The 21,651-nt window shown below is 38.8% G+C and overlaps 1 protein-coding gene across 2 annotated transcripts in view; it reads right to left on the bottom strand.

The window, feature by feature from the left end:
• Positions 1-21,651, bottom strand: part of Ntng1 (netrin G1) — a 327,790-nt gene that overhangs the window by 66,198 nt on the left and 239,941 nt on the right. For both annotated transcript variants that reach the window (XM_050120930.1, XM_050120931.1), the window contains exons 3-4: positions 19,216-19,388; positions 5,788-5,814 (exon numbers count right to left, since the gene is read on the bottom strand). In XM_050120930.1, the coding sequence (XP_049976887.1) occupies positions 5,788-5,814; positions 19,216-19,388 (200 nt within the window). The remainder of the gene's footprint in view (positions 1-5,787; positions 5,815-19,215; positions 19,389-21,651) is intronic.

Here is a 21,651-nt window from a genome sequence, read left to right on the forward strand (position 1 = left end):
ATCTTGAAGCAGAAACTAAAGACTTTTGATTGATATAATCAAGTTTTGAAGGTAAGATTGCCATAAAATATTCTATCATGTGATATTCACTAAGCAGAAAAGGAAAGTGAGTTTCAGTCCACTTGTGGACAGTCTTTAAGGACTGGGTAAACTGACCATTCTTTCCAATCAAGGAACAAATATACCGACTTTTTTCTAGAATATTCGTCATATTCTTGTACTATGGTGCTCTAAATAACTGGGAAGCTACTGCTAAGGGCATGGTGGAAGGTTCAAGGTAGGAGTTGGAAGCTAGTCATTATTTGATTCATGTGTAAGGTAAGATAGATGAGTTGTTCTTCCAATATATCAATAGCACTAATGTTAATATAATCTTTTGGTTCAGAAACACCACCATAATATAAGCTGTTACTGGAAAGATGCTGGTGAACCTTCATTAAACACACGTCCAAGGGAATATGAAGGGTAGATTGGTTGGGAATAATACCACAGGGCCATTCTGTATTTATATAATCATTGCTAGTATTCCATAGGAAATCTTCAAAAGGCAGTATGGATGTCCATTGAAAGTGCCTATGGAAGATCTCAAAGCTCTTCAAGAGAAATTCTCTTGAATGTAATCTTGCCTACTTCCGAGACACACAGCATCATTAAGCTTATGGGAGGAGAGAGGAATTTAATGTCATAGTAGAAGGCCTCTCCTTGGGATGATACAGTTACCTGCATTTTACTGAAAAATGATAAAAAGATTGGTTTATTCTCAAGGAGTATGTGTAAGCATCTTACATAATTTGCATAGCTCACATACTCACATCTATAGTAACCCAGAGTTTATATACTTGCATTCTGCTAAGTTTATTGGGAAGTTGTATGTGGAGGAACCACATGCTTTACTGGGGCAAAGGTTTGTGATTCTCTGTCCTCATTCACCATGCTTGTATCTTCTGCTGACAGCACAGTGAAGTGTCAGCAAAATAATTCCATTTTTCTCCAAAATCTGTGGCTCTCTGTACAGAAATGGGTCAATTCAGTAATCAAGGGATTTCTTAACTACATAGAAAGAGTCTTGGCAGGAGTCAATAAATCCAGATTTTTTTTTCTTTATATAATCTCTTCCACTTCATTTAATGCTATGAAGTCAGATAGGCAGTCCTGCTCATCGTACTTTGGGAAGGTTACTTGGCCACTCTGAGCTGACTCAGATTTACCATTTGTAAAACAGAACTCAATAGAAACTGGGGGAACATGTCCCTATAATTCAAATCACTCTCTGCATAACTTTTCCCAGGAGGTAGAATGGTCAGTTGCTTGGCTTCTCGTTGGCACTCTAAGAAGACTTGTAATCCAAGAAGTCATTAATTGGCACATTCTTAAAGGATTCACGGTAATCTGTTTGAGGGTTCCTTATAGAAAACTTGATATATCTTCTATCTAGAAAACATCCTATCCTACCAAGACAGCTAGCAAAGGTAGAGATTTTAGCTCACACTTAAAAAAGTGGTTGACATTTCAAAATCAACTAGGTAAAGGTCAAAAGATAAAAGAGTCAATGGCTCAAGATGGGCAATTGTTGTCAATAAAAATGGGTACCTCTCAAATTCTTTTTCTTGTAACTGAGGGATTCTTACCCTCTCACTGGAATATTTGATTTTTTTTAGGATTAAAAAGGCAGCCATGTCCTAATGTTCATTCAATTTTAGGATAACAACAAAGGTTTCATGAATATGAAATGCTATTTACACAAATATGAAATGGATCCTGTGATGAGGAAACTGGGTACATGATAAAACAGTCCCCAAAGGCATTACACCCGAGACCTTAGCTTTCTTTCTAGAACATCAGCAAACAGTTCAAAATTAATGTAGCACACCATGCAATTTGCCATGTTGCTACACTAGCCTGATGATTTTTCCCTCATTATATAAAATCTAATTAGTTAAAGGGCAATTCAATGGAACTTTTATTTGGGGGATTTAGAAGTATTAAAACAAAGGGGAAAATCAAACAGACACTGCAGCTCTCTGAATAGAGTGAACATGATTATTAATAACCCTTGGGTGGGTAAATGATTAACCTTGTTATTTTTCCTTCTCGCCATTCAAATTTCTACAACAAATCAGTACTACACAAAAATATTTGGATGCTGTACGGAAAACAACATTGACAAGGTCTCCAACTGGCATCAAATGTTCTCAAGTATGAAAACATTTCTGGGCTTTCTCAACAGGCTGATGGATCCCTGCAGGTAGCATTTCCCTTGTTTAATAGTCCTGCCAATTAAATCAAATTAGAGATGAGTTTTTAACTCTGTGATGAAGGCAATGCTCATTATAAGAGAAAACAGGAGAATGAGATATTTCCCTTAAGTAAATTGTTGTTTCAAATTTAATAAATGGGCCGTGGGGGAGGGGATGTCAAACAGCTCCATCACTGTTATATGCATTGTACAGCCATCAGCTCAGCCAAATAAAAGTTATTTAAGAAAAATAATATATAGGGTTGCAGGCCATCTTCATCACTATTTTTCTTTTACGTATTTTTGTTTGTGTTTATTTAAAAATTCCAAGTATTTTTAAAATGAACTTTCTTGATGTCATATTTCATCCTCTGGAGGATTTACCTTTTATATTTGACTCATTTATCATCTGTGTTTGTAAGAAATAATAACACCCCCACAAAGCTATTAAACATTAGGACAGTTCTTGTCAGCCTAATTATACTCTGTATAATATATCGTTTAACACGATTAGTGTAACTTTTTGTGCTGCTGTACTGAGAATTAGATAATATATGTTAGAAGATAATGATTAAGTTTTCACAATAAACAAAAAACACCCGTACTAAACCATTTATTAATTTAGATCATCAGCATCAACAAATGTTCACTTGAATAAAATTTTGAATTATGTGCATATGAATAGTTATCATATGAGGTTAAATAGAAACAACGGTCACAAAGCTCAAACGACTACAGATTTATTTTGGGATCCACTAATTGCTGGCAATATCATTAGTAATTTTTTTTTTTAGCCATGGGTCAAACCACATCAAAATGACTGATGTGCTCTTAGGGTGTTTGAGGAACCTGTTTCCTAGTAGACAGACAGCAGCAGGTACAAATGGCCTTGATGGGAAATTTGTTTTAAAAATATGTTTAGCAGATGATCAGAAAGGATAGCTACTCTGTCCATGTGTTTGATTCTTCATGCTGATGTTGACAATATGAAATCTATACGAAGTCTATTAGAGCTAAATCCTCCAGCCGTTGTAAAACACAGCGTATGTATGTAAACTTATGGTTATGTACATCAATAGCTCACATAAATAATATACATCATTTATTTTCCACGAAAAATACTTTGATGATCAGAACCTCATGGGTGCTTCATTTGTTACAATGGATCTTCCTAGACAGTGAGTGGGATTGTATACATTGATTGCTTCTTTGGCGTGAAAAGAGAAGCCCTGGAAAAGGCCCAGACTTAGCTAAATATCCAAGCAGCTTCCTCCTCTCTACTATGTAACTTGAAAACATTTGCCCATCCCCTCTGCACCTTCTAGGCCTGGCAATGAATCATCATCATGTGAATTCTCTCCCTGTGGAGAAGAAAGAATCCACCAGTGCACACAGCAAGTACTGTGTAAGGCCACAAAGAAGGAACTCGCTAATGCTATTAAGGACAACTGGAAGATAACATGGTGTTTTATGGTGTTATCATTAATCTCTTTACCTTAAAAGCCAGGCGACAGGCAAGCTAGTCTTGTGTGATACAGGATGATCCCTGAATGCTCTTCCATCTTGCTTTATTAGAAATTAAACAAAACAAAACAACCCACCCATTGTGCTCTAAGATAAATAGCCAGAGGTGTTTGGGCTACAGACTATCATTTGGAGTCATAGGGTTTTTGTCACAGATTATTAGCCGTACAATGTTCTCAGGTTCCTGATAATAATAAAGATTAGTCCATCTTCCTAAGGAATGGCACAGCATCCTTTCAGGTCACCGCTGATTTCTAAATTTAACTGTGCCAAACAAAACTGGAATTTCCTGATTCCGTGTGTAAAAGGTCAACATCTGCTGATGCTCAAAGATGGGGGATGGGGTGGAGGCGGCCAGATGAGATGTGGAGTGAGCAGGTACGGTCAGAGGTCCATGCAACACACAACTGGCTCTCAGAACGAAAACACATCCCAGCACCAAAGAACTACTTTTCCACTCATCCATTTCTGAAACTCTGGGCACACCAGATCACGGCAGCCCTTCTGGTTCCCTCTGCTTTAAAGTTTTACAAGAATAGTTGTCAAGGCCTGAAAGGGAGCACTTGGAGCTACATACCTGGGCAAATGCCAAGCCCTACGGCAGGGATATTAGAGCTGAACATCTTCATTGGCAAGGCAGCCCCAAGACTGCTTTTGTAAGATCACAAAGACAGTGCTGCTGTTGTAGGTTTGTATCAAAGTGGATGTAAATGCTGTCTCTGATTACAGAGCAACTAATTTTCATGGCATTCAACATGTCTAATGCTTAACAAATAAGAGCCTGGATCTATTCACAGGTTTAAGTAAACTGGGCTGATTTATCAATTAGAAGAGCTGGCCTTGCATGTATAAGAAGTGGCAAGTTTCTTATCCAAATTGTCAGAGAATTGCTTTTAGGAAAGTGTTGGGTTTGGCCATGCTTCATCTGCTGATATTTACACTGTAAACATTCTCCCTGGCACAATTCTTAGGACACAAGCCTTTGATGAGTGACCATCATAGGGACCAGTGTTCTTTTCGTTTACAGACCGTAGTTGAGGTTTCCTTAGTATTTTATTTCTAAATCGGTGATTCAGCTGTGGCTCTAAGGTTTTTACTCTTGGTCATCAAGGGCATGCTGTAAAAAAAAAAACTGTGAGAAATTATGCTCTGATATGGTATAGTGTACATTCGTAATGAATATTTCCAGTCTTGGGTGAGGATGCACTAATTCAGACAGGAAGAAGAGCTGCAACCTGACCCTCTTGTAGAAGCTGGACATGCTCAAAGCAGTGATGTTGGAAAGCATTGTCCAGAAAGTGGAGGGGAGATTGCTCTTCAATTGCTTGGATTTCTACTAAGAGACTTTTTTAGGAAGTTTTGGTCCTATGCTTACATTTTGTACATATATCCCTTTCTTACCAGAGAGAAAACAAAGGGCTCCAGAGTGAACAGACCACTGTAATTCAGAAGAGAGGAGTGGGTGGTGTGCAAACTGATTGTCCTGAATTCCTGGGAATGATTAATGATCATCAACCCACCTCTTTCAGGCCTTCACAAAACCTACATTTTAATGCATTAAAAGATTTCCTCACTGGCTTCATGGTATTTTCCTTGAATTTCAATGAACATACTTAGGACATTCATGGACACTCATTCTCTTCTCCTCCCAGTTACATTTGAGATTTACACTTGGTGCTACAAAGAGAGTGCAATCTGGTTTTGGTCCCTAAGTATGACATAGGACTATATATAAGACAAGATGTATTTATCTAAGCAATTGCTTCTCCATTTCAGGTCTCTGTTCAGGTGGCCTTCATGAAGCCAAAGTCATTAGGAAATGGGCATTGCACATGTACAGAAGAGCTGTGCACAAGCCACTGTTTCGTCTGTGTTCTCCGTGCACCAGTACCTAAAGCCAGCAGGAAACTTGAATCCCAATAGATACTGCTCTATTGCATCAGAAATGGACATGAGAAAAGAGCTCTGAGGAGCTGAACAACAAAGCAAAGCTAGCCTTGGTTTGGGTTGGTGATTATTTTACTTACTACCAATACTGGAAATGCTGGGGATGCCTGCAGAGGAAACAAAACAGAACAATAAAGAACTGTTAGCTATATGCTATGTGACACCTTGAACTTATTGTAAAAGTCTTAGAAACGCGACACGTGGTGACTCCAATTATTAGAAATCAGTATAAAAACTTTATACAAAATATGCATATATGTATGTCTACACACACTGAAATCTTTTGCATTTATTCTTGAACTCCTAAGTTCATCAGAATTGAAGAGTTAATGTCACCCTTCAATCAGTGAAGCAAGGGTACCTAATGACATCAAACATTTTGTGCTTATTTATAAGATTATTGGATTAATTCCATATGGCTCCAGACAGTGTTAAGCTAGGTTTTTGATCTGACCACAAAATATACACCTTGGGCATCTGTGCAAATGCATTTGCATATGCAGTAGGTCTCTTTAAATCTGTTACAAGGTACATGAATTCGCTGCTGAAAAATTATTTGACAGTTTATTTGATTAATTTCACATAGTCATCCTTTTTATTCCTCTTTTACTTGTCAGATATGTGGATTAAACTCTGTAATGAAAACTTAATTGAGCAGAATAATTCAAGAATACATTACATCATTCATATTGATCATGGCCTTCACTGATTATTCAGCTTTTCTTTGATTTACAAGTCATGGTAAGCTGGTGAAACTATTTCAGTGTTTGGCTTGATGTCTTTGAAATATGGACACACATTTAGTCTGCATCCATATTATGCCTCCTACCAAGCATGTAGTACTTTGACCAAGTGCAGAGTCTCATCAGCCAGACATCTGAATTCAAAGGGTGGCTCTGGCTCCTAAATTCTTACCAACTTGTGATCTTGGGCACGTTCCCTATAATCTCAATGCTCACTTAGTTTCCTATCTCTCTGTTTGTGATGGAGATTTTGTGTGTGTGTGTATACATGTATATGTGTGTATGTGTATATATATATATATATATATATGGAAAGCATGTAGACCATCATTTCATATATAGTCTTTTGGAAATAGTTGCTCTTACTGTCTTAGCTTGCTCATGAAGCACCTCTGTGGTAGATATTGCTGATTAGGTATCAGAGATTTGCCTCCTGACAAACAGTTTATGGTTTCTGCATGGGTGCAAATGAGATGTAGTTGCATCTAGTTGTAGATATAGACTGCATCTACATGCAGTCCTGAGTTGGGGTCCTGCATTGCTACTCTGGTTAGTTAGATGATTTTTAGCTGACCCAAGCAAGCCTGTTTCCTCATCTGCGAAGGGGCCAATCAGATCTACTGCACCGGGCTACTGTGAGTATTGAACAAGATAATCCTAAATCATGTCTGATATAAGTTATGCAACCAATAAATAATAACTGTTAATGAGTTGGTCAGTTGAATTCTTCACATCGCTGAAGTATACTCACAGGGGAAACTGTATGAATCGTTAGGCTTTCATTTTAACACTTTTCTTCTCACAACCGCCCCCTGCATAACTGAACTGATCACTGTACCTTTTTTCTGAGACTTCTAGCTTTGTAGCCTTTAAAATTAAGCTGTATTTTTCTGTGGCCCTGTGAGAAATGGGAGACTATAGAACAAAGGGTTATTGTGATGTATTTAAAATCCTGGAAAAAAGGAAAGGATAGAGTCTTACTTTAAGTTATTAAAAGATCTCTTCATTTTAGATGCTTTAGTTGACTTACTTTGTTATTGTGATTATTGCATGTGTTTGTACAAGTACATGTGTGTCAGGGAGACACGTCAGCCTGCACATGCAGAAGGCAGAGGTCAGTGTTAGGTATCTTCCTCTCTTCCTTTCCATGGTATTATCTGAAGACACGGTTTCTCAGTCAGCTTGAATCTTACAGTTTTGGCTGGACAGGCTAACAAGTGGGCCTCTGTGCTAGGTCTGTCTTGCCTCTCTCTCTCAGTGCTAAGTTTGCAAGCATATATACTGGGCCAACTTTTATATGGGTACTGGGGATCCAAACCCAGATTCTCATGCTTGTGTGGCAAGGACTTTACCTGCTGAGCCATATCCTCAGCCCCTAAGTCCTTGGAGTTCATAAAACTTCAGCCTAATTACTTATCTCCGTTCAATCAAAAACTGGAAAACCGAATGTCCATATTTTAACTCTCTTATGAACTGAATTTTAAGCTGATTATGATTTCTGCAAAGGACAGCTAGACTCCAAGGCCAAGACTTTAGTCAACTCTCTTTACCACAATGTGACACTGACTTGGTACTGAACATTTTTTTTCTTCCATTTTTTGCAAATTCCCCACCGAGTGAGGAGTGATGGCAGCATTATAATTTTAGTATCAATTGCAGAAGCTCAGAATTTCCTTATGATTGAAAACTCTTCTCTCATGCAAGGCACTGCTTGCCTGTTTGCAATCCATCAAAGCAAATGGAAGTTGAGCTAGCAGAGAGAAACTCTTCATGTGTTTTCAAACTTCCACAGAGGCAGAGGGCCCTGAATAAATGCAAGGTGAACTGCTCAGGGAGTTCCACCAGGCCCAGTAATGAACAAGCTTGCAAGGCGGCTTACTGCAGTGCTTGCTTCTGTAGGATGCTTCAGAGAGATGCAGAAGTGTGTTTGTTCGTCTGGGGCCACAAGTGTAGGAGAACCTTGCTCATCCCAAGTGTCCACGCAGTGCCAACCGTGACCACTGTGAGATTCTAGTTTCCTCAGGAAGATGCTATTACCTAATACCGGATGCTGAGAATTCAGGCTCTTCTTCATTCTGTGAGTTGTTGTTTTCTGGGGTATTGCCAGATGAGTCATTTTTTATGCCATGTCTGTAAAAATGGTAATTTCTCAGAAAAGATTTTTAAACTGCTCATTTGAATAAAGAGTTTTGAAATTGAATATATCTGAACACCAAAATATTCTCATTAATCTATTTTCCAGTGATATTTTCTCCTAATGGTTCCTATTTTAATGTCAAAGCTCCTTTTTTTTTTTTTTGGTTGTTTGTGGACAGTTGAAGAACTTGGTAAACACAGTGCATCTAGGGATTTGACCACATCTTACAATGGTCACTGCAATCATATGTGACAGTATGCCTCAGATTGTGCTCAGAGAAATTGTCGAGGCACATGCTGGCATCTTTCTTTTTTTTTTTTTATCATGTTCCCCTTAATTGTGTAAAGACACCAGTAAATCTAGTGGCCCCACAACAGCAAGACATGAACAACTAAATATAGATGAAGCAGAGGAAAATGACCTAAAAAATAACTTCAGGAGAATGTTTGAGACTCTTAAAGAGGAAATGAGACAGTCCCTCAAAGAAATGGAGGTTTGAAGACATCAACAAATCCCTTAAAGAAAACCACGAAAAATCAATCAAACATGCAAGAGAAACTATTCAAAACTTGAAAACTGAAATAGAGACAATAGAGAAAACACAAGCCAAGCCAAGGGAATTATAGAAACAGAAATTATGAGAAAACAATCAGGAACCAAAAACATAAGCATAAAGGAGAATACAAGAGACAGAAGAAAGAATCTCAAGTGCTGAAGATATAATAAAGGAAATAGACTCATCAGTCAAAGAAAACATTAAATCTAACAAAAGCTTAACCCAAAATATATAGGAAATATGGGAGATAATGAAAAGGCCAAACCTAAGAATTATAGGAATAGATGAAGGAGAAGAAGTTCAACTCAAAAGCACAGAAAATATCTTTAACAAACTCATAGAAGAAAACTTATCCAACCTAAAGAAAGATATCTCTATAAAGATACAAGAAGCATACAGAACACTAGAGTGGATAAAAGTCCCCTCATCACACATAATAATCAAAACATTAACATACCAGAATTACACCTGACTTCTCAATGGAGAAAATGAAAGCCAGAAGGTCCTGGTCAAGTGTTATGCAGTCATTTAGAGACCATGGATGCCAGCCCAGACTCCTGTACCAAGCAAAACTTTCAATCACCATAGAAGGACAAAACAAGATATTCCATGACAAAATCATATTTAACCAATACCTAGCCACAAATCCAGCCCTACACAAAGTAAAGGAAAACTCTAACCCAAGGAAGTTGGCTACATCAACAAAAACACAGACAACTGATGATCTCACAGTAGCAAATTCCAAAGAAGAAAAAATATGCACAAAATAACACCACCAAAAACAAAAATTAAATTAACAGGAGATAGCAATCACTTTTCATTAATATCCCTTAATACAAATAGACTTAACTCACCCATAAAAAGTCACAGGCTAACAGATTGGGTATGAAAACAGAATCCATTCTGCCGCTGCATACAAGAAACACACCTCAACATAAAGACAGACATTGGCTCAGAGTAAAGGGTTGAAAAAATTTTCTAATCAAATGGACCTAAGAAACAAGTGGCTGTAGCTATTCTAATTACTAACAAAATAGAATTCAAACTAAAGTCAATCAAGAGAGACAAAAAAAGGACATTTCATATTAGTCACAGGAAAAATCCATCAAGAGGAAATCTCAATACTTAACATTTATGCCCCAAATACAAGGGCACCCTCATATGTAAAAAAAAAAAAAAAAAAAAAAAAAAAAAAAAAAAAAACACTTCTAAAGTTTAAATCAAACATTAAACCCTACATACTAATAGTGGGAGACTTCAACAGTCCACTCTCACCGCTGGACAGGTTAGTCAGACAAAAAATTAACAGAGAAATAAGGGAACTAACAGATGTTATGACTCAACTGGACTTAACAGACATCTATAGAATATTCCAGCCAAACATAAAAGAATATACCTTCTTCTAAGCAGCACATGGAACCTTCTCAAAAACTGACCACATACTTGGTAACAAAGGAAACCTCAACAGATACAAAAAAAGTTGGAATAATCCCATGTATCTTATTGGATCACCATGGCTTAAAATTAGAATTTAACGGCAACACTATTCTAGAAAGCCCACAAACACATGGAAATTAGACAATGCTTCCCCGAATCATCATTGGGTCAAGGAAGAAATAAAAAATAAAAATAAAAATAATAAGCATATAACCTTAATGCTTAAAGTTAGATTTGAAATTGAACTTCTTTATTTAAAGAACTAGAAATTTAGATTCCATTGGCTTAAAGCATTCTCTGAACAATCTCGATGAAGCTCTGGAAAAAAAAATAAATAGATGTAGTACAAAATAAAAGTACACTAATAAGAAAGGGAGTGGGAAAACCAACACAAGCTAAACCTCAAAGGTGGGTAAAGGTTTGAGATCTTAAAGGGATTTAAGAAATTATCGTATTCAGCCTTTTATTTCACAGAAGTGGCATAAGGAGCTTCAGGCACCCAAGCTGACCTCTTTACATAAAGCATTAGAGCATGCGACTCCCCGTACCTGTCTGAGCATTGTAAACACATCCTGGGAAAAAATATCAACACCCACACAGAGTGGGTGACCTCTATTGAGAGGCTCTGCAGTGCACAGAGTATGATTTTAGCACTGATGTGTCTAAAATTAAAATGTCACTAGGTTATAGAAATACATACAAGTAAACCAAAGGGGCATTATTTCACCATTTGCTACAAGAGAAAGAAGGCAGGAAGAAACTGGCCATCATTCATCCCTTCCTAGTCCATATATGCCAATGTTTTTATAATGGGATACTGCTGAAAACAGAGGCAAGAATGTAATAGAATCATATAATGTTATAAAGTGATATTTTTAATTTCTTCATTTTCAAAGTTCTTTTTTGGCTAGCTCTTTCTCCATCAGGCAAATAGCTAAAGGGTATGTAACTAAGCTTAAAGAAGTCAACATGGTGAAGAACTCAAAAAAAAAAAAAAAAAAAGAAAGAAAGAAAGAAAGAAAAACCCACTCTGCAGAAGCAGATTAAGGCATTGCTAAAGCTATAACTCCAGAGAACCAGTGGTAGGGTTGCAGCTTTCCATCACGAGGGAAGCAACACGTTAGGACTTGGTGTACATCAGAATGCAAGGAAAAATGACCAGTATTGTGATAGATGGTTTGAAAAACCCACCAAGAAGGTGAGTAGATCATCCCCCAGTCAGACTGCAGCCATGGGGAACACTTTGTCCTAAAACGCCATAAAGAAGAGGTCAGGAATGGTATGAAAGTATTCTGCAGACTCATTCATACGGTTGCTAGGAAGTATGGTGTGTTGTCTCCTAGAAACTTGAAAATGAGGGAAATAAGGTTGCCTTCATAAAACGACACTGTAGAATTCTTGTGTAAATTATCCAAATTGAGAGCGTCAGTGTCACCTTCCTGGCATAGGAGGGCTCTGGGAATGAAGTATACATGGCAGGCATGGCAGAAGTGATATTAACCTTACTTTCTGTGTTAATGTATCTGACAAATGGGAGAATAAACTCATCAAAGGTGGGAAGCCTAAGAAAAAGGATCATCTGAAAAGCAGAGTGGCGTTACAATGTCATTGCTGCCTCAGGAAGAGGGCTGGCAACCTGGATACCCTCAGGATCTCCCTTCCCCTTTGAAGGTGGGATGTGGATGGCAGGATGTTTTAGTCTGATGTGATTAGCATGAAAGCCGTCTAACTTTCCTGCTCCCGACCTTATGAAGCAGACTTTGGAATATTATCTGACACCACATGCGGCCTTAATTGCGGGAAAGAAAACACACGGGTCATAAGGCTTTGAGTATGTCTGATGTCATAGCAGTTACTTTGTAGCAGGGATAACAGCAGGGTATTAGTCCACAGTGTCCAATATGTCTTTCCATGTACCTATCTCCAAGGGGAGACTTTGCTGATCCTGTGCTAGCTCCCAGTGTGAATATAATAATCATAGCAACTAAAGTCACTGTGGTATGTACACAGCACTCTCTTACCTGTGTTAATTAATTTAATTTTTATGTCCACTCTGTAAATAGCCAAGCTAATTTTACAGATGGGGAAAATGTACATAGAAGAGGCTGTGTCACTTGCCCAAGATCAACCTGGTTAATAGAGAAGAAAACTGAATTTTGAACTCAGAACTAACTTCGTAATCCTAGGTCATACCCATTACTTTACACAGTCATTCTATTTACTACAGACTGCAATCTCTTCTCTATCATTCTCAAATTTAAACAGAAAATGTGAGAATGGAAACCTTTTCCCGACACACTCCTAGGGCACAACATTATGTGATATAAAGTAATTTGGAGAGAAAGTCAGTAACGTTATGTGTTGTCTCCTCTTATTCCCTTGGCGAGAATAATCATATGAAATGTTTGATTGAGTAAGGCTGTTGATATTCTTCCTTGAGTACAAGAACCACATCAAATATGTGTACTGTCATGCCATTCAAAAAATTCCCGAAAGTGTTGCATTCAAAACCATAGCTGTTGTCATGAGCTTCAGATAAGGGCATCCAGGCTGGCGCTTGTGAACAGCTTGAAATTCTGCTTGTGCATTTGGGTTTAGAAGCTTGTTAAATGCATAGTCAGTCAGTCACATTTGCTACCCTAGTGATTAAATGGGGGATTCTCAGCTTCAAGGACTGGAGGTCAGAGGCTGGAAGTGGTCCAGGGACCCAGACATGGAATTCTGCTCAGGGAGGCCTGTGAAAATCAGCCTGCCAGCATGCTGTTTCTAGATGGCTGCATGGCTAGTGAGAACCAAGGAGCCTGTTTTACTCTTGGACTCCCTCCAGGATCTCAGATGGTCTCTCTCTGTTGGAGACTGAAGACTCTGGTGTTAGACCTGATGGACTGTGAAGGCCACATATTCCAGAAGACAGAAGAAGATGGATGCAAAGCCAATCTAGCCAAGCATACATTATAGGATTATTTAGGATTACTCAATCACTTACCAAAATAGCTGTTCCATAAACACTTAAAAGAACCAAGAATAAAGCATAGCCATGCTCTTAAATGGCTGATGTTCAGTGCCTATATCTAGACAGAGCTGAGTTTAAATCTGGCCTTTACAGACATTAGCTGTGCTAGCCTAGGAAATCTTACTCATTTTCTATGCCTGTGTTTTCCTATATTTCAAATAAGATAATAGTAGTTCAGACTAAATGAAGATAGTGTGGGGTTTAAGTCTGTAATGTAGATAAAGCTTTTAATGAAGTACAAAAGCTTAAGCACGCAACAATAGCTCTTTTTTTTTAATAGTTTTTGTTAGAGATAGTCAGAAAGTTCCATTAAGTCTAGATACACTATCAAAAGTTAGAGTGAGGGAGAAAGACGGGAATAGCTTTGTATAGGCAAGTTTAGGTAGGCTTCATTGATGAGTTAGCACTGAGTCTTGATGGAATAAACAGAATTTCAATAAAGAGAAAAGAAAAGGTGCTCTTGGAGAAAGAGATGAATTTTCTATGGTGTTGTGATCTGTAGAGACTACTGGTAAAGTTGCTCTGTTCTCACCAAAAAGACTGGAGCTAGAACTGGCTGATGACTGCTAAAGCACGAACTAAAACAAACGAATAGACTGGGATACTTAAGGAGGTGGCTTCAGAGTGACAAGAGACAGGGCTGGGAAATAAGCAGGGGCAGGCGGGATGGTTTTAAGAGCAGGAAGTAACAACCGGAGTTCTGAGAAGCCATGGGACTTAGAGCACTGAGTCTCTTGTTTGAATGGATGGCAAACTGGAGCTCAAGTCCCTGTGGAGACAGAGATGGCCACTTCAAATAGCCTGAAATGTGTAGTGGGAAACGTGTAGTCAGTAGAGGAAAGATAAACCTTGGCTTAAGGTTTCATTCCACCCCTGCTACCTGTGCAAACTTGAATCTCAAGAATCATAGTCATATGTTTTCCATACATGAAAATTAAAAACCATAGCATCAACCTTAAAAGATTGGGTGGGAGTCTAGAAGGGACTAATGCATCTGAAGTGCTCAGGAAACTGGCTGGCTCATGATGCATCCATGTGTACATCTGGGACTATAGAAACTGGTCAATGCAAATTTAATATCAGGGAAAATAATAGAATAGTCATCAAATTACGTCCCATTACTCAGAGGAGTGGGAGACTCTGTACAACAATTCAAGTTGGATAGCCAAACAGACAAATAAGGCCCAGGTCAGATCAATTTAATTTTCCTTCCTTGAAGAATATTAGACTAGGTCTTTTAGAGAAAGGCACAAATAAGAAAACAGCGGAACTGACTGTGCTTTCGTCTGTTTCCATGGTGTTCTTAAGGTCACACTGCAAGAAATTGTTTAGATCAGCATGCCCCACAAGAGTGTTTTGTAGAAAGCTACTGGGTGTTCAAGGAAATCAAAAGAAGTTTGGGAAATACTGAGTCAAACAGGTTAATTTATGCCAGAACTTCTTAGATATTTCTAATAATGTGATTGTGAGTATGTAAAACTTAGTATAATAGAATTTTCTAATTCTTTTGCCATAGTATTTAAGAAGACTGTGTGTTTTCTGTGTATAGTGTGTGTAGGCAGGTGTTCACACGTATAAATCAGGTATGTACTTGCCATGTTGCATGTATAGAGGTCAGAAGATAGCCTTCTGTGTCAATGGCTGCCTCCCACCCTGTTTGATGGTGGGTTCCTTGTTGTTTTCTGCTTCACACCCTCGGCTGGCTGGCTCATGACCTCCTACAGCAGTGTTTCTCAACCTTCCTAGTACTGTGACACTTTAATTCCTAATGTTGCAATGACCCCAACCATAAAATTATTTTTATTGCTACTTTGTAACAGTAATGTTGCTAATGTTAATATGTTTTCTGATGGTCTTAGGTGACCCCTGTAAAAGAGCCCTTTGCATCTAAAGGGGTAGTGACCCATATGCTGAGAACCACCATTCTACATAGTCTTCTGTCTCCACCTCCCATCTCCACGTAGGAGTGCGGGGATTACAGATGTTCACTACAATATCTGGCTTTATGTGGGTTCTGTGTATCATAACTCAGATCCTCATACTTGCATATAAATTGTGTTACACACAGAGTCATTTCCTAGGCCTGTTAGAGTTTTTCTATAGATAAAAGAACACAGTTTGAGAAACAGATGTTGAGACATTACATTCTGATGTAATATGGTTTTTACAAGGAGATTATTGAGTTGCATGTAAAAAATCATGCTTATATTGCATATACCACAGGGGTAAGAGTTTAGAGATTGCTACTGAATACCTTATTCATGATTTGAACAATAGGAATCAAGAGAATCATGGTTAGGCATTATATTGGACAGAGCTTCTCTTTATTTGGAAAATAAAAATGAAATTCAAAGGACATTTAAGAATGCATTTTATTAAAAGTAGAATAAAGATCTCTAGTGAGACAAAAAGATGCCTTTCCTATAAAATAAGCTTTTTATGAGAAAAGACGAAGATCTTTATGAACATGCCTATGGCTTTAAAGACACTGGGTCTTGAATACAAGCACAATGGAAAAATATCATCGGAGAAGTTCTTACTTAGCATTGTTCAAGTTTATTATAGTAAAAATGCAGAGAATAGTACTATATATCCAGCAGGCTATGGTGATTTTATTTTTGAGTATTAGTATTCCATACTCTTCTTCCTTGGGAACTCAAAGTAAGGTTCCACTTAGAGTTGTTCCTAAATGGCAATCTAGGTATCCTTGAAGTGCAACTCATGACGAAAATCTTCTGTCTTTCTAGCGCAAACCTGTACAAGAACATAGGATCTGATGTTCTTTTACCTACTTGTGATTCTAAGGGTAGAGATTACTTCTGAATGGTGACATCTGCAGGCCACTGAGGTGGATGCTGAAGATTTCAATCTCTTTTTTTTTTATGCCAATGACTTTGTTTGTTATGGAGGTGTGACATTCTAAGAGTCTCTGAGACAGGTAGTTGACTCACAATGCATGGAATAAAGTCATGTAAGGATGTACATGCATGTGCTAACACATGCATGCGTGTGACAACAGACAGTATATGGAAGGAGATCCATGAAAGTGAAGGAGGTTCTGGAAAACAAAGTGAAATTCAAAGGACCTTTTTTTTTTTTTTTAAAAAAATCGAATAAAGATCATTAGGGAGACAAGAAAGCTGCCTTTTCCATAAGCCTCATAGAAGAGAAGAGCTTGGTACTTGGGTTTAAGAACCATAGTAATGAACTAGAGGGCTTCTCTGACTAAGTGACTAAGAGACATGGAAGCATTTTCACATGAAGATGGGATATGGGTTGGAAGATTGTTAACCTGTGATAAATAAAACTAGGATGAATCGAGTTCTAATACTACTTTGAAAGATAGAAAGGGTCAAGTTTAGGAGATATGCAACACTGAAGTTAAAAAATAAATGACATTAGCAAAGCTATCCAGCAGAGGACAAGACCGTCATATGAAAGAATCCTGAACTGATTTTGTACACTTTGTGAAGGTATGATGCAAAACATATTTTGTGAGTTAGCGTCTTAATCTTAAAATGCTATGAAGGAAGAAGGATTATCCAAGAATGGAAAACAGGACGTTGGAGAGGACGGGTTATTAGCAAATAGAGGGCTATGGATTTGATCTTGTAACACACTGCCAACTTGTGGAAGTGTTTATTGTCGTTAATGGGTGTTGAAATTGAGGCCTGAAATGCTAGAAAGTGTGTTGATTTCAAGCATTTTCTATATAATTTCTAAAGTCTTTTACCAAGATTTTGCCCTATTGATGACTGGAAGTTTGAATTGATCCCTTGGCCACTATTAACCATTGGGTCCATATGTCACTATGTTGCTTGAACACAGATGTGAAAGAATTCCGTTAGTTCATAGAAGGTCAGTCAAAAACAGGAAAGTGGATAGTTGAACAATCAGGGCTATAGGAGAAATCAAAGGAGGATATGATCTCTTGGCCAGGACTAACTTGGCGGTATTTAATATGCAAACGGCTAAGGGAGTAAAACCACCCCCTGGAGAATATAGCAAGAAACTCATTTCAGGAAGGGAGCTTCTCAGAATCAAGGTCTTCCTAGAGGAAACATTACAAAAAACCAATTATTTGAGGCAGAGTGAACAGGTAGAATGTGGTATGGGGTGGTGTTAGGGTGAAGCCAATAGTAACTACCCACGGCCCTTCCAGTGACCTTGGCAAGGTCTGACTCTGAGAATGGAGCAGAATGCTAGCAAGTTGTGTGAACTTGCCCCTTTTCCTATTCTCCTATTAACCATCAGGACCTGAAGCTGAACTCTGAACCGTTTTCACTTAGAGGAAGCCTTAAACTAAGCTTGACAGCTGTGCGGATGGGAGTTCTCAAGTAGTCAGACATTCGAGACAGCAACAGACAACCTCAAGAGATCATTTCCAAAGTCTTGAGTCCGTGGCTTTCAATGACCACAGAAAGCTTCAAGTCCCCTAGAAGTCCCCTGGGAAAAAAAAAAAAAAACAATGTTTCTGCTTAACAGAGCTTTAATATATTAATTGTAGTAGCAAGAAGTCAGTTTTTTTTTAACACAGAGATAAACTGAACATTCTTACAAACGGATTCTTTTTTCACCTCTGGGAAGAATTTTTTCTGCTTCATAAAAATGTATCTTAATTTCCTGTCCCCGCACTTCACAGCTTGTTACCTGGTCCATTACTGCGACACGTAACTCGATGAAGTTTGGCTTCTTGTGATACAGGTTGTCAGCGCTGACTTCTCCCAGCTGTTGCTCTGAAGTGCCAGATAAAATTGTTTGCCTCGCACGGAGCCTGTGGCTTGCTCTTCAGCTTCTCACTGTCCTGTGGCTCTTCGGACGTCTTGCTGTGCAGTTGCTGTGCTTATCTTGCCGTTCCTCTGATTTTTAAAGAGGGCAAACTTTAGACTTTTCCAGGTGGCTAATCTTTCCATCCTCAGAACTGTGCTGATTAGTCGGGAAATCGTCCTTTTTCCTCCAGCACGTCAAGCTTGGTCTTTACATATGTAGGATGACACGAGTCTTCATGGGCATTGCATGTGGTCCCTGAGAACACAGATGCTGCCTACGCCTCTTTTCTTCACCTGGCACCCTGAGGCTTGCAGGCATGCTTTTTATCCAAAGGCATCCCTTGCTGAAAGAATCCAAAGCGGTCATGGCTTGGTTGCTGGCATTTGTGAAAAGCTGCCTCTCTCCCTAGGCAACATTGCGTGCTACCTAGAATTGGAGGGGCTAACCTTCACTGGACAAAGCATCTTTTGGCTTACTCCCTGTGAGAAATAGAAACGGACGTGTCAATACCCAAAGGTTTCTGGAACTTGTTTACGGCTAGTTGATATTGAGAATTTTCCTGGCCTGTGCTATTAATTTGGGAGGGGGAGGGGAAATTACCTCCTGTTTCATCTACTTAGAACAAAATTACCTCTGTGGTTTTTATGAACTATTTTGCACCATAGTGGGAAGGTAAGAGGACCGACTCTAACAGGTGATTACAATGCTAACACACGCTTGCAAATGACAAGATCTGGAATAAATCTTCCGCTGCATTTTGAAGAGGAAAGAAGCAAAGTCACAATTGCAAGAGGAACGAAGGAAGAAACCATTCGTCATGCACAGGACATGGAATGGAGCCAAGCTACTCACAGGTGTTTGCAGTGCCTTTGGGGATAGGGAGGTATGAGCCTGGACTCCACGGTCGGCCCTGATAATTCTTCTTGCATTTCCCGCAGTCTGGACCTGTTGTGTTGTGCTCACACTCACACGTCAGTTTGCTGTTGTCATACACACACACAGTGGCGTGCAGGTTGCACTTGCACCTAGGCAGAGGAGAGACAAAGAGTTCTCTGTCAGTCAAGTCGGCCTTAGCAACCTAGCTACTAGAGGTCATGTGTAGCTCTCAAACCATGCAGCACTTTTATCCTCTCCCGAAATGAGTGGAGACCCGCAGGCTTACTCCTAAGGATCTCTTCAACGAAGGCCTTTTGGAGAAGGGGTTGTTGAGATGTAGTCTCCTTCACTCCACATTCCCAGCAAGACTAATACCAGTCTGTTCTATCAGGGCCTGAAGCTGTCTTTGGACAGCTGTGCCCCTCAAGACTTTCTTCCAAAGCCATCCAAAATATTATCTCCAGGGGATGGCTCATCTGTGATATCAATAGTCTGACAATGTTACCAGTTTCTCTGGCTTTAAAGAGAGATGCTAACTTTTTCATGTCACTATGACAATTCCAATTCATCGAAATCACGACCTCATTGAAACAATTTGCTACTCAGTATTTTTCTAATGACTTGGCAGCGGATGATCAGGCTTTCTCACGCTGGAACTAAACAATCACAGGAGCTTTTGCATCAAGTCCTCCCCCTGACCTTAGGGGAGGAGAGGCAGCAAACTTTATACGTTCTATTCTCAATATATGGCAATCACAAGCTCCCCCAGAAACTGGCCAACTGACTCTCACAAGAGGTACTTGGAATCCTAGGAAACAGAAAACAAACAAACAAACAAACATGTACATATGTGACAGTGATTCGTTACCACTAACTGTGACATCAGAGCTGTGACATATGAGAGGCAATTATGGAACACGTGATTTTGTTGACCCATTCTGAGATGGAAAGCCCTTGACTGAGACTGTGGAGGCTAACCTGCTATTTGTCAAGGCAGCGGGTAATAAAGTGTCTCATGTCCTTTTCAGGCCATATCCTCTGGAAAGGTAAAGCCTACATTGACAGAATGACCGTGAATAGGAATGTGCCCACGCAGAGGAGAATGACCGCGAATAGAGATACATGCCCACACAGAGAGGGCCAGGGATAAAATACCAACATACGTCAGACTCAGAAGCTGAAATGTCACCTGTGTGTAGGTGTGCTAAAATGAGAATCTTCTGTGAGCTAGGTAAGAATAACTGAACCCGTTTCATAAAGACAAATACTGCTGTGCTTTGTGTATTTTCTTTGGAAAAAGATGTCATAAGCCAGGAAGAAATAACAGAACACTTTTTAATAGGTGGTTAAAAAAAAACTATTTAACTATTGTTATTTCTATAACATCTGTATGGCAATGGCTATTCTCTTTTGATGCAAATGGGCTCGTATTCATTATAAGGAAGAAAATGGATGGGCATGACTGTGACCTTGGCTTTCTCCTAAGAAGGTGTAAGTCCTGAAGCAATGATTCATTCCGTCAAATCTCTTGGGGAAGACCAGGCCTGGGCTTCCTGATGGCTCTCCTACAATGAGTAATACTTATAGCAACATTTCTCCCCTGTGTACCTATTATTCATGATAAGATAGAATGGTAAAATTAAAATAATAGAAATCAAAATTAAATATATAAACAGCACCTTTAGAGATGCACGTTTTCAGCATCTGCAGAAATGGAAGGGGGGAAAGTAATTCATTTAAACAGATAGTGTTTAATTGTGAACGAGGCTCTAGAGTGACCTCTGATATAAAGGCAGCTCTATGTGCTAGTGCTAGTGGTACTTTATTAAAAGAGAGTCTTCGTTCCTGACATTAGCACCTTTATTTATGGATGTGTTTATACATATGGAGGATGTCTGAAGCTCAAGTGAGAGCGGCGCCAACTCCTACTGATTTAACATCCTATCCGGTGTTAACATTTCAAATGAGGAAATGAACAAGATGACCCCCAAAGAATATGCTTGTTTTGTGTTTGACGTCTGAGAATGCAAACACTCAATGTGAGCTGGAGTATATATATCTTGCCACTTTCAATATGTGTATACACGTAGCTCTTCTTTGCGGTCCAGGCCATTTCCATTCTAAAGATAGCATGTTAGCTGAGAGAGATATTCTTTGAATAACAAAAGAAGGTAAAAGGAGAATAGATGGATTGCTGTTACTAGTTTTTCTTAGATTTCTGGCAGTAAAAGATTCATTCTCTCTCACCCATCTAAAAGTTTGTTATAGAGGGTTCAACTCGGTACATAATCCTTAACCAAAACTCATATGCATCTCTAGTATTAGTTTTCTGATTAAGTTTCTTTCACGTGTTATTCTGGTAATTATTACTTAACAATTTTGTATTTTTTGAAAATTACTAGCTGAATATAT

Source organism: Alexandromys fortis, unplaced genomic scaffold, assembly GCF_014885135.2.
Source record: "Alexandromys fortis isolate MF-2015 unplaced genomic scaffold, M_Fortis_MF-2015_v1.1 scaffold_176, whole genome shotgun sequence".
NCBI classification, from domain to species: Eukaryota; Metazoa; Chordata; class Mammalia; order Rodentia; family Cricetidae; genus Alexandromys; species Alexandromys fortis.